This window comes from Armigeres subalbatus, chromosome 3 (assembly GCF_024139115.2).
Source record: "Armigeres subalbatus isolate Guangzhou_Male chromosome 3, GZ_Asu_2, whole genome shotgun sequence".
Classification (NCBI taxonomy): Eukaryota; Metazoa; Arthropoda; class Insecta; order Diptera; family Culicidae; genus Armigeres; species Armigeres subalbatus.
The window spans coordinates 48,840,408-48,859,741 of NC_085141.1; the positions used below are offsets into that span (position 1 = coordinate 48,840,408).

Below are 19,334 nucleotides of genomic sequence, written 5' to 3' on the forward strand. Positions count from 1 at the left end.
ATTTCAAAACATCCGAATTATTTAAATATCATGATACATATGTGCACAATCAACTATTATAATACCGGAGACGAGCCAGCCTCGGGCTGAAAGTCTCCTTAATAAAGACACAAAAAAAAAAAAAAAACTATTATAATACAAAGTACGCAGATTTCAAAAGCTAAGCTAAAGCTAAAGCTAAGCTAAAGCTAAGCTAAAGCTAAGCTAAAGCTAAGCTAAAGCTAAGCTAAAGCTAAGCTAAAGCTAAGCTAAAGCTAAGCTAAGGGTGAGCTGGTGGGAGGCTGGGGAGCTGGAGCTGGGGCAGTGGGGGCTGAGCTGGGAGTGAGGCTGAGGGTGCTGGGGAGCTGGTGGGGCTGGTGGGAGCTGGGAGCTGAACAGGGCTGAGACAGGGAGTGGAGCTGGCTGGGAACAGGAGCTGGGAGGCTGGGAGCTGGGGGTGGGAACAGGGCTGGGAACAGGTGAACAGGGCTGGGAGTGGGAGCTGGAACAGGGGTGGGCTGAGCTGGGAGCTGGGGCTGGGGAACAGGAACAGGAACAGGTGGGAACAGGGGAGACAGGTGGGGCTGGTGGAACAGGGCTGGGGCTGGGGAACAGGCTGGTGGGAACAGGAACAGGAGAACAGGGGTGGTGGGGTGGAACAGGTGGGTGGGGTGGAACAGGTGGTGGGGAACAGGAACAGGGCTGGGAGCTGGTGAGCTGGTGGGGCTGGTGGGGTGGGTGGAACAGACAGGAACAGTGGGAACAGGTGGGAACAGGGAGCTGGGTGGGGTGGAACAGGAACAGGAACAGGGGTGGAACAGGGGTGGGAACAGGGGTGGGGTGGGGCTGGAACAGTGGGGCTGGGAACAGACAGGTGGAACAGGGGTGGAGGAACAGGGTGGGGTGGGCTGGGAACAGGAACAGGAACAGGTGGACAAGCTAACAGACTAAAAGCTAGCTAAAGCTAAAAGCTAAGCTAAAAAGCTAAGCTAAAACAGCTAAGCTAGCTAAAACTAAGCTAAGCTAAGCTAAGCTAAAGCTAGCTAAACTAGCTAAGCTAAGCTAAAGCTAAAAGCTAAGCTAAAAGCTAAGCTAAAAACTAAGCTAAGCTAAGCTAAAAGCTAGCTAGCTAAGCTAAGCTAAAGCTAAGCTAAAGCTAAGCTAAAGCTAAGCTAAAGCTAAGCTAAAGCTAAGCTAAAGCTAAGCTAAAGCTAAGCTAAAGCTAAGCTAAAGCTAAGCTAAAGCTAAGCTAAAGCTAAGCTAAAGCTAAGCTAAAGCTAAGCTAAAGCTAAGCTAAGTTTGTCGATGATTTAATGGTTTGGTGTGATAAAGGATGATTGTCTCTTGCACCAACCTTTTGAAACAATAGAGTTATTGACAAAATATAAAATCGATTAGGAGAAATCGCTAAGTGACGCCCCTATGAAACTAAGCGCGAGCATTCGTTATCACAAGGGCCTGTTCAAAAATTACGTAACGCGAAAAACGTTGTTTTTATGAACCCCCACCCCCTCGTATAATATTTTTTCTCTATGCAAATAACTTGTTATACGTAACAATATTTCGAAGGCCCCTATATTTTGCGTAACAAAGCGTAACAAAAATCAAACAACCCCCACCCCCTATTGCGTTACGATATATTTGAACAAACCCCAACAATGTTGCAGTTACTGCATATTTCCATCACTATATTGAATACTAATCATTATCTATCCCTTCATTATTTCGGTAACAATAAGCGAAAGCAAGTTTTATTTTCGATAAGAGGATGTTTTGAACAATCAGTATGCAAATAGTTGTCAAAAGACATCTGGTGGAAAACGTGTGAACTAATATTTTTCTTCTCAAGAAGTTTTAGTTCTTTCTTTCTCTTCAGTCTATTGGAATGCGGTATGAAGAGAAGACATTTTTGTAAGATAAAAAGAATTTATAAATTTCTTTTTATGAAGAAATTTTTCAATTTTTTCTTGAACCTTCGGAATTCGGCTGCTGGTGTTATGATTACGGCTCAAGCTAGGCGGAAAAATTGATGGTGAACACGACACGATGACAAACAGTTTGTTTGGCGCTGGTATACAACATGAGGGACACGGACTTAACAGATGAGTCTACGTAGTGTTCACTAGTACGCATACGAAATTAATTTCTCCCTTTGAAAAATGGTTAGTGATTGCGTATGTTAATAAAATACACGACCTGACTCTTCACTGGTGAAAAAATGTGAACCCTGTTGTACCACAAAATGTTATTCTTTATAAATAAATATCCCCTCAGTCCTATGTAAATTGTGATTAAGGGTTAATTACCTGAAGTCATAATAACATTCATTTATGCTATTCAATTTCCATTCACTCGTTGGACAAAATCGGCATGCAAAACCATTTTCCGAGATCAAAGCTAAGCATTTTTTCATTAAAGAAATAACTTCACTGTTCGCAAAGCCAATCCCCGTTGACGGACACTCATCGTATCATACTTCAAATAAAAAAAACTCTCTGACCTGATTCTTCATTTCACATTGTAGCAATTTTATCATCAAAGTCCTTCCGCAAACGGTTAGTTATCAGAGAGATGATCTGCAAATATTTGCATACGCTTTTCTTGATTCTAATCGTTGGAAAGCAACCCTTCTTCCCCTTTTTGCGGAAAACCGAAGCCAAATGTCAACCCTAGTTAATCCCTGGCACTGCAAGGACTTTTCCACAAACCGGTAATTTGTTTGCTCAACTTCCGCAAAAACCCGACCACCGCACTCGTCCGAGCATGCTGCCATCGAACAACATGTTTTTCCTTCTGTAATTTGAAAACTGTAAACTGTTATTGTATGTGTAGCAATTTCCCCCCACCCTCCCAGCGACAAAGCTGCCGAGACTAACGGTGGCTCTCAGCTGGGTAATTGATTTGAATCTTTCCCTCTAGGGCAGCGTCCCCGCCACCACCACGGTTCTGTGCCGCGAGCTGGTGGAGGAAGTATTAAAACCCGGAAAATGTTTGTAAATAAATCATCCGCAGCCTCCTCTGGGGCTGGACTTGTCACCCTCGTTGATGGGATTAAAAGCAAAGGCGGCACGCGCCAGCCGACACTGACTGCGAAAGCATCAGTCGTCATAGCTGGCTTTGAATAATTTAAATTAAATTCCATCTGTTATGTTGGCTAACTGTTCCGGGGGGAGGAAGGCAAGCCACCAAGATAGTTTGAGTTTTCTTTGAAAAAGTGGTAGGACAGTTTGACAATGAATAATTTTAATTTTGGTATATTTTCCATGCAAAACTTTCAAACTAAGATTTAAATAACCTTGATTGATACAGCTAGTGGTGTTGGTGTCTTTCTAGTGCGTTAGATAAACTAAAAAAAAACTTGAGTGAATTTTTTTAGCGTTTGTTTCCTTGGGGAATTTCAGGAACAGGGGAACATATTATTTTTGAGGGATTTCTCGGAGAATTTCTAAAGAAGTCTCTGAAGAAAAAACGGGATAATTTCCGGAATAATTCCCTTATGATATGTCGGAGGAGTTTTCAAAAGAATTTCCCGGAAAAATCCTGTAGGGCAGCGGTTCTCAACCTTTTCCTTCAGTGGTACCCCTTCAGACCTTTGCGATGCATGAGGTAAAATTCTGGAGGTATGTAAAATAATAATTGATATTGTTTGTTATTGATGTTATTGATATTGTTTATTAGCTTAGCTTCTATCAAACTCATGAATTAAAAAAAATTTTTTTTTTGGTACCTACATCGATTTTGTTTTTTATAGCTTTGAAAACACTAATAAGGTAATTAGCATAAATTACGTAAACCGGCATTTCACAACCCTCCCCCCCTTCATGCATCAACAAGTAACGTGTGACCAAATCCCTCCTTCCCTTTAAATACCTTAACGTTCACTGATACAACCCCGGATCGTAGTATGCTACGTCAGAAGAGCTACGCGTTTTTTCCCTGTCAAATTTCTTAAATTTTTAATTTTAGCTAATAACGTTAAGAACACTTAATAATTAAAAAGATTGTACCAGTGCCAGAGTCTAAACAATAAAGAAGCAGTGTTAATGAAAACATTGCCGGATCAACATGTTCGTCTGGATCTTAGTGCAAGCATATCAAGATTTTGAAGAGCGGTCATGGATGAGAGTGGATCGGTGTTTCGATATTCCTAGGCGCCAATAAACGAAAGAACTCAACGACCTGCAACGTGGATATCCTCAAGTACATATCCTTTGGTATAGATACATCAGCGAGGGTCTCTGAATATGATGTAAGTTGCTGGGGATATTTTAATAATTTTTCTTTATTATTCCAATTTATTTTTATTGGATCTGATCCTTATCTTCATCCTTCATGTATTTCAAAACCTATTCCACACTAGACTGGCCCAGCTTAGTATGGGGAGAGAAAAATGTTGTCGAATTCCACGGGACACCCACCAGGATTGTGTCTTTGGGTGAGAAAATCAATCTCTCGAAATTTCAGCTCAATCGCTTGTTGCATTAGCTGGCGCAATTGATTTGAAATTTGTATGGGGATTTTAGTCAAAATGTATAGGGAAATACACCTCAGTCAAACATTCGATCTGGAAATTGGTTCTGATTGCTCGATTGAGCTCAGAATTGCAAAAAAGGGCAGTTGGTATGCTACAGACCAATTTCACAGAACATTGTACGATGATTAAATTAACTTTTATATAGGTTTCGGCTGATACGATTCGATCAATAAATCCAAAAATACACAATTCAGCTACTAATTAAGGGACCAGGGATATGTACTCAAGATCAAGGCCCGACAACACTTCCCTAATAGGTTTTGGTTGTTTTCCTCGGACCCGGAGATTCGGTTAGCCAGAGTTCAGTTAGCGCAGATCTGGGGCCACGATGCTCCTCGCACGCCCACACGACATGATCGATAATCCTCGCCGCAAACACAGAGATTACCTTCCGAGAGCTCCACTCTGAAAAGATGTGCATGGTTGTTGTTACAACTTCATACGATCTTTGGGATGCGCTCCCCACCATGTACCGGTTATTGATCGCATGAAGTTGATCCGTTTCTGGCATTTTTGTGTGAGATACACAATGTGCTTCCCGAAGGTGCATTTCGAGTCGAACCAGACCCCGAAGTATTTAGAAGACATGCTATGAGGGATTGTCTTACCCATCAATTGGAGCGGTAACTTTGCCGGCTTATGTTTTTTTGAAAAGACAACCATCTCAGTTTTCTCCGAAGAGTATTCGATGCCCAGCTTCATAGCCTAAGTGGACAAATTGTCCAAAGTATCTTGCAATGGTCCTTGCAAATCAATTGCAGTTGGCCCCAGAAACGGATACAACGTAGTCATCCGCAAGCTGTCTTAACGAGCGACTAGGCATGAGACATTCATCAATGTCTCTGACGTAAAAATTGTAAAGTAGGGGCTCAAACATGACTCATACGCTTCTATGACAACAAATTGTTACAAATGATTGTTCAAAATTGGTGAAAGTCCACACGAGTGGAGTTTGTCGGATAAGACATCAACGCAAACTGAATTAAAAGCCCCTTGATGTCCGAAAAAACTGAGTCCATTTGCTCTTTTTTAGCGAAAGTAAGCTGAATTTATGAAGAAAGCACCGCAAAACAGTCGTTCGTTCCCTTGCCCCTGCGGAAACAAAATTGTGTGTCTGACACAAAAAAAAATCGATTCAACCTAGCTAGCCAGAAGAGAATCATCTTCTCCAACAACTTCCGATGACAAGACAGCATCGCGATTGGGCGATACGAATTATAATCCGACGCGGGTTTTCCGGGCTTCTGGATGGCTATCACCCTCACTTGCCTCCAATCATCCATAACAATGTTGCACTCCAGTAACTGGTTGAACAAGCTCAATAAGCGCCTCTTCGCGACGCCTGGGAGGTTTTTATGCAAATTGAACCTTATTCTATCCATCCTTGGAGCGGAATTGTTACATGAAAGGAAAGCAAGTGAGAATTCAATCATCGAAAAGGGAGATCCATATTATCCCTGTCTGCAGAAGCATCACGTAGCTCTTGCCTCACCGGTACCAAATCCGGACAAACTTTCTTTGCGAAGTCGAGTATCCACCGCGACGAGCTTTCATTGAGGTCTCGCGCGATAAACCTTCAACAAAAGTGCGCCAATATCCGCGTTTCTTCACTTTGACCATTTTCTTGAACTGGATCTCGAGCGCGATGTACCGTTTGTGAAGTACGATCGAACCGTGTTTCCGAAATTCTTGAAACGCGGCGGATTTCTTGCGATAAAGTTGTGTACACTCGACATCCCACCACGGACTGTGTGGTTTCCTGCGAACCGAAGCTCCTAGCACTGGCCGACGTTGTGCCTGAAGAGCGCTGTCAAGAATCAACTGGGATAGAAACTCGTACTCTTCTCGCGGGGGAGTGTTTCTATCGACATTACGCCATCCATGATGGCCTCCGCATATGTGGCCCAATCCATGTGCTTCGTGAGGTCGTATAAGAGGTCGACAGAAACAGATTGATTACGTCCATTGGAAATCGATACTTCGATCGGCAAAGTGATCAACCATGGGGATCTTGGACCACCTTCCAAGTACAGTCCAACGATAATGAGCTCGAACGAATGGAAAGATCTAGACGGCTATCTCTTGCTGGAGGAGCCACTCGTGTAACTTCGCCTGTATTCAAAATTGACATATTAAAGTCGTCGCAGAGGTCGTATATCATTGTTGAACGGTTGTCGTCGTACAGTTCCCCTCAGCCTGTTCAGTGGGAGTTAAAATCTCCCAAGAGCTCGGGCATAACCGAACAGATGTGCGAGAGATCTCTACGAGCTATCGCGGTGCTTGGAAGAAGATATATCGAGGCGATACTGAGGTGTTTTCCTCGAATAGTCACCTGACATGCGACAGCTTCGGTGCCAGACATCGGCGCTAGATCGACTCTATAGAAGGAGTGCTGTTTTTTGATATCGATTTGCCCGATCGCGGCGGATTATGCTGAAATTAGGAAAATGAAGGTTCACATCTGGTGTTAGTCAAGTTTCACATAAAGCAAAGCATCGCATTGTAATTTGTTAACTAAAAATTAAAAAATATCTAATTTTGGAAGAATTCTTCGAAAGTTCCACTGTTCCACTTGAATCGAGATCATGTTACCCTTATTGACTAAGTTAGCCATCGAAGGATACAAATGACTCGAGGAGGGGCATTTTTGTAGCCAGCTGCTTCAGGAGAGGAGTCAGAATAGGAAGAACAGTTTTGACCATGTTCTTCACGGGGTCGGTTGAGGATGAGCTCCACGATGTGAACATTGGAGCGCTCGGGAGTTCTTCTGCTCGCGCTCTATGCTCTCTTTCTGGCTGAGAAATCAAAAAAAATGGGGCATCTGGGATTTTAGATGTTCCCGGAAGCCACAAAAGTTGAACGTTTCTGAGTATTTCCATCCGCTTTGAATTTGACCATGTTGGATTGGGGTTCACTTTGCGGCTGTTTCCTAGGCTTTTTCGAGGGTCGCTGGCTCTGTTTTATTCGCTTCCTCGTTGAGCCATTGAAAACAAAGGGAACCCCATTTTCAACCTCGGAGTCAGAGCTACCTTGATCGTCCAAAAGGAAGAGACGAGTAGATGGTGTCAGAAACGAGTGGAGAAGCGGCCTTCCTCAACATTTCGGCGTAACTTCACCTAGAACGCTGCTGAAGAGACTGCTTCTGGTGGATTCGCTGCTGTCTCTACGTTGGCAAGCATCAAGAGCATGTGGAGGGCTTTCGTTACAATAGACACATTTCGGTGCCATCTTGCACGCGCCCTTCACATGCTTCTCACCGCATGATGCACAGCGAGGTTTATTGCAACAGTACTGAACGGTGTGGCCCAGCTGCTTCAATTAACACAATTCATCACCTTCGGTACATACAGCCGACCAGGTAGACGAAGTTTGCCAATCACTACGTAGTCAGGCAATGCGGACCCAGAAAAGGTGACGTAGAAAGAGTCAGACGGGGAATAACTCCGCTTCTCTCCCTCCTGCGACACGGAATACATTTGTTTGCAATCCAGTATCGCAACAGGAGGCAAAAGAAATGTTCTTGAAACGACCGAAACATTGTTTCAAATCGTTGCATATCATACTTCCCTCCGTCACCACCCGCGATCTCACACATTGTTGACGGTAAATAGACCTTATATTCGAGAGTAAAAAGCTCGCAGGTGACAATCTCGTTGGCCTGTTTGCGATCACTGACCGTGACGCGAAGTTTACTGGACCCAACCATGTGAATGGTCGTGACAGACGAGAATCGCTTTTCCAGATCTTTGCTGATCTGACTGATATTCAAACGTTTGCCTTTGGGTCGAAAGAAAACAACATACGGCCCACTAGAGTCGTAAGGGTAGACCTTGGGACTGGGGCTCGTAGAGGAAATTTTAGTGTTGCTGGTGTCCATTTCGTTATGGTTTGGAACACCGGCATGCAACGAAACATCTGACATGGAATACGAAGTACCCCCGCCATCTTCGCCTTCGCGCATTGCGAATACGAAATGCGCCGCTGGAGCGAGGCACAATCTATTTTAAAACTAAACAATTATCACAAGGACAAAAAACACACACACAAAATAATGATTTGGAACAGAGGGGAAGACGAGTAAAAAAGAAAAAAAAAACTATTCCAATAAGATGAGAAGAGAGGGGAACAATGAGAGGGAGCTGTGGCTAGCCCCATCCGACTGACGAGTGCGACAAGACGGATGTGGCCGATCCCAAGTGCGCCAACTGTGGCGACAAATATCGGGCCACCACAAAGGGCTGCCCAAAGCGAACCGAGTTCCTGGAAATCCGGAAGAAGGCTTCCACCAGAAACCTTTCGAAGAAGAGCCGTGTTCCTGTAGTCAACGAGGTGAACTATCCGGCCATCGCGGCTCCCCGTCGAGCGATTCCAATCCACCCACCGTTACAACCGCACAAGCGATTGGCAGCAGCAGCTGCGTCGGTTCAAGATCCAGCACCGCCGGCTCCATCCTCCAGCGAATGGCCCCCGCTCCCTCCCTCTGGATGCCACCGACTTCAAGCGGAGCATCCTCTACCCCGGGAGGATTCCGTCCCCGCTCTACACCCCGGAACAGCTGGCTCCAATATTCAGCCAACTTGCGGCTCGGCTTCAAAGATACAAATCCCGGTTCGACCAGACCTACACTTTGTGCCTTTTCGTCATTGAAAATGGCTACTAGGTTGGGTCTGGTGAATTGGAACGCTTTCTCGCTCAAGAGCAAAATCATCGAGCTCAGCGATGTCCGAAACCCACCTGAAGCCCGAGGTAAGTGCAACAATTCTGGGTTTTAGGCTGGTGAGATCCGATCGAACAAGTTCCAGAGGAGGAGTGGCAATCGCCTTGCGAAGCAACATCGCCTGCCGCCTGCTGTCGGACTTCAAGCTCAAATTCATCGAAGCCGTTGGAGTGGAAGTCACCACTTCTATCGGAGTCGTCACTCTCATCGTGGCTTACTGTCCCACACAAGCCAAAGTCGACGATGGCACGTCGGCCGAGCTACGAAGGGACATAGTCAAGCTAACTCGGCGGCAGGAGCAGTTCATCATCGCCGGAGACCTAAACGCAAAGCACCAATCGTGGGGAAACTCAAACCGGAACGGAGTCTTCAGGTCCAACGACGAACTAGAGGGCCACTACACCATCCTGAGCCCTGATAGACCTACCCAGTTGACACGGTCAGGTGCCCATGCAACGCTCGATATCTTTATCACGAACATGCAGTATCACGTCTCCCAGCCGGTCGTCTTCCAGGAGCTAAGCTCGGACCACTATCCGGTGGTGGCGGAAGTAGGAACATCAGTGAATCGGCACGAGTTAAACCGGCGAAACTATCATCGCGTCGATTGGGGCCAGTTCCAAAGATGCGTGGACAGCAACGTCGACGTCGACCGGTAACGCCTGAAACAATTGATCGGCAGCTGCGTTCCATCGAGGAGGCGATTTCGGTGGCCCGAGAGCAACATGTAGCGACGGCTCGACAGGTAAACAACTCCTTAAACATCGATACACTCACCAAAGATTTGATTCGATTGCGGAATATCACTCGCAGGCAGTTCCAGCGTACTGGACTGCCTGAGCTTAAGGCACGCTGCAATCAAATCACAAAAATTATCCAGGCCAGAATGGTGGACCTAAAAAATAACGATTTCTCGAATAAGATCTGCACTCTCCCAGATTATGATAAGCCGTTCTGGAATGACCAAAATTCTAAAATTCAAGCCTCGGCCCATTCCATCTTTGATCCCACTAGACAATAATGGCTCTAAGGTACGCTTGATAACTCCTGCAGAGAAGGTCGATGAAATAGCTCGTCACTTCGTCAGCTGACACAATCTTGGGCAGAACATCGTCAGTCCACACGAAGCAGCCGTCAATGAGCATGCTAACAACATCTATTTGATTCCCAACGACTTCTCGGAGGAGTTAGAGATCTCAACTGGCGAATTGACGGCCTATATCAAACCATCGAAGAACATGAAGGCCCCAGGTTTTGACAGCATCCTGAATCACATGAATGCTCCGTTCTTTGAGCACCTCTCGCTGATCTTTAATCAGTGTCTCCGGCTCAGGTACTTCCCATCGTCCTGGAAGTCAGCGAAAGTCATCCCCATCCGGAAGCCTGGGAAGGATCCTTCCTCCCCCAAACGTTATCGTCCCATCAGCCTTCTCTCAGGAAGCTATTCGAAAAAGCTATTCATCACCGGTTACTTGAGTCTGCCGAAAATCTCAACATCTTGCTCGAGGAACAGTTTGGTTTCCGACGCGGTTAATCAACCGTTCACCAACTGACCTCAGACGGAACAAGTTTGTCTCAAAAACCTCCGCCATGGCCTTACTCGATGTCGAGAAGGCGTTTGACAATGATGGCCTGGTATACAAACTATAACGCTACAATCTTCCCAGCTACCTGGTGAAAATCATCAGCAATTATCTGTCGGCAAGGACATTCCGGATCTCAATCAGCGGTGTGAGTTCCAATGCGCACAAGATCGTCGCAGGCGTCCCCCAGGGCAGTATCCTCGGGCCCCTGCTTTTCAATATGTTCACCTCCGATATGCCAGAACCTCCAGAAGGCGGCATTCGGCCTCTGTTCGCAGATGACTCCTCCATCGTCTACAACGGTAGAGTGATCAGAGCGCTTGTGGCAAAACTCCAACAAGGCCTGAATGCCCTGACAGAATATCTCACCAGCTGGAAGATCTGTATCAACGCGGGTCCATAGGCCCAAGGAGTGATTTACCCTATTGCTGATTTGGTCGAAATTATTATTTATCTACGCTTCGTTTTCTTCTTCTTCTTCTTCTTCTTCTTATTGGCATTACATGCCTCACTGGGACATTGCCGCCTCGCAGTTTAGTATTCATTAAGCATTTCCACATTTGTTAACTGCGAGGTTTCTAAGCCAAATTACCATTTTTGCATTTATATATCATGAGGCATTTGCAACCCGAAAATTTCCTAGACCGTGCCAGGAATCGAACCCAGCCACATCCAGCATGGTCTTACTGTGTAGCCGAGTATCAAACCACGTGGCTAAGGAAGGCGTTTTAAAATCATTAAATTAGTTCATTTCAATATTGGTTTGTTTTTCAAAATTTATTAGTTTTCCTGTGCCATCATATTCTCAGTCTATTTGAACTTTACTTTTTTCGATACATGCATAGCTCATTAAGCGAAGCGTTGCCCGTATATTTGTAGAAATCAAGACTTGTTCACATGTTATGGTTGAAGCAAAAATGTATTACTATCTTCGGAAACAGTAGCTAAAGACTAAACTCAATTCAATATCCCCCTACCATCCCATATCAGCTGCAATCCCACCCAAAAATCTGCAGCAATTATTCCGCTTTGCCAAGTAAGTATGATGATTAATGATGTTCGTGATAGGAAATGCAAGGACATCATAAATAAAGGAACCACACTGACTGTACTCACTAGCTCTGTCACTTGGCCACGGTTTTAGTCCCGGCCAAAATCCACCCGCCCCCATCGCTTGCAAGCGCACAGCTCATCATCCGACACACGCTCATAAATAACTGATTCCATCAGTCGGCATCCATTCGGGTCTCATAATCAAATGAAAAACTTCTTTTTCTATAAACAAGATGAATTATGTATGAGTTAATCGGATTTTGCCCAGACACTCATCAGTGATTGCGCTTTCTTATCACTTTTGGCTCCTTTTCCTTGATGGAATTCGATGTCCAGTCCAGTGAATGGCGAAAATGAACAATTCTGTACGAACGGCGGAAAAACTTTTGTCGTTTCTATTTTGAAAGGACGCAGAGGTCGGGGACGAAGCTCATAAACTAGTTCGGGTGGCCATAAAACATGCACTTTGAATGCGTCTCGGAAAACTGACCCCGTGGGACAGTCGACAGCTACCGTGCCCGCCGCGTAATTAGTATCGTCCTTTGGCTGCTGAAACAACGGAGGCGGTTCGTTTGACCGGAAGGAAGTTTCTCGAGACATATACCGAGTCTCCGAGCCGTAATGTACCAAGTCTAGGTGAACGAGTGAAGATGAATTGCTCTACGAAATGGTCTTCTTCGCACATCGTTGTGCCGCAATTTTCGCAAACTGAAGGGAAAATCCGGATCCAAGAAGTTCGAACGACAACGACGAAGACGGCTACGACCGGGTCGAAGTAAGAAAAAGACATTAAATTTATTTCCTCATCCGAAATGAGAGATGAGGTTAATGAGAGCCACTTCATCAGGGAGGTCGGACCGGATCGATGGAGGTGGGATGGTCGTAAAAATGGGAATGAGAATCTCCGAAAGAAATGGAATCGGGCGGAATGGATTACTGGCAATCGCACCGGATGGCAGCGAGTGGACTCAGACTGGGAAATGTGAGCCGATTCTCACGAGGGTTGTGACATAAAGCCCATCCTAATGAGGTGGCCGTGTTTTTGCAACAAAAATGTACACCAAACGATTGAGGTGGAACTTTGAGGGTGGGACACGTTTGTAATGGATTTTGGTGTAGCTGTAATGGGATGTTTAGTTGTGCTTTTCGCATATATTCTCGTTCACGTTCTAAGATATTTTGTTCTATAGTTCTATTTAATAATTCTTCAAAGGGTTCCTTTAATAACAGCACATCCAAAGCGAAAAATTCCGAATGGAAAAGATTCCGAATGGAGAAGATTCCGAATGGAGAAGATTCCGAATGGAATCCAGATAGGATATCGAATAAAATTCGGAAAGGCTACCGAATTGAATCCGAAAAGGATACCGAACTGAAACCGGAAAGGATTCTGTATTGAATTCGGAAAAGTTCCGAATGGAATCCGGGAAGGATTCCGAATGGAATCCAGAAAGGTCCGAATGGAATCCGGAAAGGATTCCGAATGGAATCCGGGAAGGATTCCGAATGGAATCCGGGAAGGATTCCGAATGGAATCCGGGAAGGATTCCGAATGGAATCCGGGAAGGATTCCGAATGGAATCCGGGAAGGATTCCGAATGGAATCCGGGAAGGATTCCGAATGGAATCCAGAAAGGTCCGAATGGAATCCGGGAAGGATTCCGAATGGAATCCGGGAAGGATTCCGAATGGAATCCGGGAAGGATTCCGAATGGAATCCGGGAAGGATTCCGAATGGAATCAGAGAAGGATTCCGAATGGAATCCGAGAAGGATTCCGAATGGAATCCGAGAAGGATTCCGAATGGAATCCAAGAAGGATTCCGAATGGAATCCAAGAAGGATTCCGAATGGAATCCAAGAAGGATTCCGAATGGAATCCGAGAAGGATTCCGAATGGAATCCGAGAAGGATTCCGAACGGAATCCGAGAAGGATACCGAACAGAATCCGAAAAGGATTCCGAACGGAATCCGAAAAAGATCCCGAACGGAATACGAAAAGGATTCCGAATGGAACCCGAAAAGATTGCGAATGGAATCCGGAAAGGATTCCCAAACGGAATCCGGAAAGGATTTCGAATGGAACCCGGAAAGGATTCCGAATGGAATCCGGAAAGGATTCCGAATGGAAAACAGCAAAGATTCCGAATGGAATCCGGAAAGGATTCCGAATGGAATTCAGCAAAAATTCCGAATGGAATCCAGCAAGGATTCCGAATGGAATCCGGAAAGGATTCCGAATGGAATCCGGAAAGGATTCCGAATAGAATCCGAAAAGGATTCCGAATGGAATCCAGAAAGGATTCCGAATGGAATCCGGAAAGGATTCCGAATGGAATCCGGAAAGGATTCCGAATGGAATCCGGAAAGGATTCCGAATGGAATCCGGAAAGGATTCCGAATGGAATCCGGAAAGGATTCCGAATGGAATCCGGAAAGGATTCGAATGGAATCGGGAAAGGATTCGGAATGGAATGGAATCCGGAAAGGATTCCGAATGGAATGGAATCCGGAAAGGATTCGAATGGAATCCGGAAAGGATTCCGAATGGAATCCGGAAAGGATTCGAATGGAATCCGGAAAGGATTCCGAAGGGAATCCGGAAAGGAGTCCGAGTGGAATCCGGAAAGGATTCGAATGAAATCCGGAAAGGATTCCGAATGGAATCCGAAAAGGATTCGAATGGAATCCGGAAGGGATTCGAATGGAATCCGGAAAGGATTCCGAATGGAATACGGAAAGGATTACGAATGGAATCCGGAAAGGATTCCGAATGGAATCCGGAAAGGATTCCGAATGGAATCCGGAAAGGATTCCGAATGGAATCCGGAAAGGATTCCGAATGGAATCCGGAAAGGATTCCGAATGGAATCCGGAAAGGATTCCGAATGGAATCCGGAAAGGATTCCGACCGGAAAGGATTCCGAATGGAATCCGGAAAGGATATCGAATGGAATCCGGAAAGGATTCCGAATGGAATCCGGAAAGGATTCCGAATGGAATCCGGAAAGGATTCCGAATGGAATCCGGAAAGGATTCCGAATGGAATCCGGAAAGGATTCCGAATGGAATTCGGAAAGGATTCCGAATGGAATCCGGAAAGGATTCCGAATGGAATCCGGAAAGGATTCCGAATGGAATCCGGAAAGGATTCCGAATGGAATCCGGAAAGGATTCCGAATGGAATCCGGAAAGGATTCGAATGGAATCCGGAAAGGATTCGAATGGAATCCGGAAAGGATTCCGAATGGAATCCGGAAAGGATTCGAATGGAATCCGGAAAGGATTCCGAATGGAATCCGGAAAGGATTCGAATGGAATCCGGAAAGGATTCCGAATGGAATCCGGAAAGGATTCGAATGGAATCCGGAAAGGATTCGAATGGAATCCGGAAAGGATTCGAATGGAATCCGGAAAGGATTCGAATGGAATCCGGAAAGGATTCGAATGGAATCCGGAAAGGATTCCGAATGGAATCCGGAAAGGATTCGAATGGAATCCGGAAAGGATTCCGAATGGAATCCGGAAAGGATTCGAATGGAATCCGGAAAGGATTCCGAATGGAATCCGGAAAGGATTCCGAATGGAATCCGCAAATTATTCCGAATGCAAACCGGAAAGGATTCGAATGGAATCGGAAAGGATTCGAATGGAATCCGGAAAGGATTGCGAATGGAATCCGGAAAGGATTCCGAATGGAATCCGGAAAGGATTCCGAATGGAATCCGGAAAGGATTCCGAATGGAATCCGGAAAGGATTCCGAATGGAATCCGGAAAGGATTCCGAATGGAATCCGGAAAGGATTCCGAACGGAATCCGGAAAGGATTCCGAACGGAATCCGGAAAGGATTGCTCTCATTAATCCATAGAATTCAACGCAGAATTTCAAATTTCAATTTTTCAGAATTAAACTTGGAATCCTCTCGAAGCTTTATAGCTTGAAATATAAATTGAGTTCTGCTGAAACTTTCAATGCATCAAGGTATCACACTTCAGAGGACTTAATTAAATCGAGAGAGGAAGCTTAATATCCTACTTGTATGCTTACGGGCATGCTACTATGGGTTGGAGAACCCTTTATCCCAAACTTGCACATCGTCGACACTTACACTTAAACTCTTTGCAATTCAATCATCCCAACAGAGTCTCAAATATCTTTTCCCAATCGCATCGAGAAACAGAGAATCGATAAGCACTTACGGACATCAAACGAGTGGCAGATAATTTTTCCTCCGTCCCCGCCCCGAAGCTAAAAGAAAGAGTTGATTTCTGGCAACGAAAGACGACACGGCGAACGTTTGCTTTTGTCAGGCACTTTTGCCGTCAGCGCAGAACCGATGCTGCACTCGTAGAAATTCACCTCACGATTTGCCCCAGAACACAAAACACAAATACAATTGTCGAGAAAAATGCCCGCCAATGGAAGTGGGTAAGAACGTGGCTTCTGCTTCCATTAGGAATTCACAAAGGGTGATGGTATCAAATCGATTTTCTAAATAGTCATAACAAGAACAAAATAATATCCCACCATACAACAATTTTGTTCAAAAATCAATTCATTTGATCCTTCTTTGTGAAAGCGTTTTGTCTTGCATTTATCGACTAGTCTGAATTAGTTAGTCGGAAGTAAGAGTTCAAAAATATTTTTTGAGTTTACGTAATGATAAATCCGTGATGGTTTTGTTTTAGTCCAAATACATTTCTTCGCAACACGAAACAATTGAATCATATTTCAGTATAACAAAAATCTATGCTGAGTTCACGTCATTGCCCTACCATATAAGTCATACATTTCTCTGAACATAGTCACGACCGGCTACGTGATTAGTGTGATACAGTTCCATCTGGTGTTGGTCGACTGACTGCTGCCGCGCTCCAATCGACACGTTGACAGATTTCCTCAAACCGAGGGACCTTTGTTGAACTTATGATATCGGGCGAACCATAACTGGGCTGGGAAAGGTGTCTCGTGAACATTTTCTGCACGTCGTCGTCGCAGCTTGAGCTCGAACTAGTGCAAACGTTTATCCAGTCAGGTTTCCGCTGTCCAATCAGGCGCCACTCACCCACTCACCATGATCGCGCTCCAGCGAGAAAAAAAACATGTTTGTCTCAATTCACAACCTCCTGACAGTTAATGGTTCGACATGCTCGTTCTGCGCAAACTGGCGAAAGGTGTTCGATGGTTTCGAAGCATTCCTGTACCGACCTGGCTGCCATGGTTGTTGTCGGTAGTTAAGCTGAGACCATGATGGTATCACCTCCAATCCGCTCTAACAGGACTTAACCATTTCGTTACTGGAAGTGACAGATTGGTAGTTTGCGATGATAGGTACAGGACCCGTTTGTCACCCCCATTACCTTACTGATGCACGACTTTTCCTATCTGTGGACTTTCACTGCGAAAGGGAATTGACACGTCTCGATTAATGCAATGAAGAGGCGAATAATTGCATATAGTGGCAGAAGCTCTGTGATTTTTAACCCATCAGTTGAATTCGTCAACCCATAAATCAATGAATAGATTAGCTAATTTAGAATCTGATTAGACTGTAGAAGCCACATACAGTGAATTATGTTAATCGAGATTCCTCACTCAAATCAATTGTTCGCAAAAAATACCACGAATCCATGCATCGTGATTCCTCTCCACTAAATTGCCAGCAAATCGATAAATGATTGATAAAAATGATCAACCCAAGAGCCACTTGACTCACCCCTCGACTATTCGCAAAAAACGAAGATTAGCCCACATAAGCTCACACGTTCTCCAAATCGAAACAACCATACCGACCACCACACCACGCATAAAAAACCATCCCTTCCCACTAAAATTGTCCCGGGACCAAATGTCGTTTTATTTTATTTCCTCGCATCTATCACATCCGGCCCGGGAGAAGCAGGCCTGCGAAATGAACCCTCCTGGTCGGTGGTGGTGAAATCGTCGTACCTACGTATAGCAAAGCACAAATTCCCATGTTTTAGGTGCCACCAGTCCAATCCAACAAGTGTGCTCCATTGGATCGACAGTGCGATACGGCGCGGCGTTCGGATTCGATTCGGCAGTGGATAAAAAATGATCCCCTTCCTCTGCCGGGAATGGCTTCTTCAATATGCTGCTGCCAATGCTGCTATAGGGAGGACATCGTTGCAGCAGTTGACTGATTGATTGCAAGTAATAAAAAGTCGTGTATTATCATCTCTAACAGGGGGTTGGGGATGATACGTGACGGTAGAGTGATAACAAAACTGTGTTTGCCCTTTGGTCACCAGCACTAGTTGCTTCCTACATTCCTTACTATCATAAGGATTTTTATAAGGATGCCTTAGGATTTGGGCACATTTAAGGTAATTCTCAGATTTTTGCGGAATTTCAAAACCTTTTCAACAGCAACTTCCCATACATAATTATAAATTTACTACTTTTAGGGCCAATTTCTTCACCTTCGCTTAACTCTTAAGCGGTGCTTACCCATACGTTTAAACCTGGTTTAAGGCCTAAGCGGAGGTGAAGAAATCGGCCCTTAAAGAATAAAAGTTTAAGCTTAGCTTTAGCAGCACACACGAGCTGGGAACAGCTTTCATAGTGATGGGCGATATGCAAACACGCGTGATCGGGTGGTGGCCAATCAATGAAAGAATGTGCAGGTTGAGGATCAAAGGCCGGTTCTTCAACTTCAGCATAATCACCTAAAAGCAGCAGATCCCACCTAAATAACGACGAAAGAGTATTCAGTCAACCCAATAGCCAAAATGACGAAGAATCAGTCAATAATAAACAGTCGTGTTAAGCGATACTCGTCTATAATCCTACCGGTAGCGATATTCAATAAAACGGTATTTACTCGCTCTACTTTTCTCTACAGCTATTCCACAGCTTCAGCATGTTCTCGCTATAATTACAAGGCAATCCACGTGGGTCATCGCTAACTGGTAACCAGTATTACAGTGCGATCTTTATTGTACTCATTTGTACTGCTCCCACAAGAACCAACTTGGGCAACGAGATTAGCGTTGCAAATTAATTTGATAACACTGGTCTACTATCCAGCAGCCAGCGCAGTTCGTTTTGCCCATAATCGACAGAAGTTGCATGCACCTGAGAAATTGAAGACCTGGCCAGGCAGGTAAAATTGAAACTGGGAACAAATACAGGAATAATCAATGTTCAATCTTTTATTCTTCAAGTGATGTCCGTGACCCACCCAGGCGAACCGATGCCGGTGTCTCCATCGGCACGAAAACCCTCGATCGGTGTCAATCTGTAAAACTCTTCGAGCCCGATGGTTCTGCCTTCAATTTTGAACAAACTCGCACCCACCTACGTTGCACGTCCCAAACAGTCTACAATCGAGCCTTCAGTAAATCGCGTTTAGCACCTTAATTAATTTTCACCCTCGCAGTCACCGCTCACCGAACGGCTTGACAATCGCGATCAACCGCGCTTGGAGGTGTTTAATTTCCAGC

The 19,334-nt window shown here is 44.9% G+C and overlaps 1 protein-coding gene across 1 annotated transcript; it reads right to left on the reverse strand.

Moving 5' to 3' along the window:
* Positions 1-254: 254 nt before the first annotated feature.
* On the reverse strand, positions 255-7,775 carry LOC134221617 (uncharacterized). Its single transcript, XM_062700807.1, has 2 exons — positions 7,771-7,775; positions 255-759 (listed from the first exon to the last, which is right to left on the reverse strand). The coding sequence occupies exons 1-2, from the start codon at positions 7,773-7,775 to the stop codon at positions 255-257; spliced, it is 510 nt and encodes a 169-aa protein (XP_062556791.1).
* Between the last annotated feature and the right edge of the window lie 11,559 nt (positions 7,776-19,334).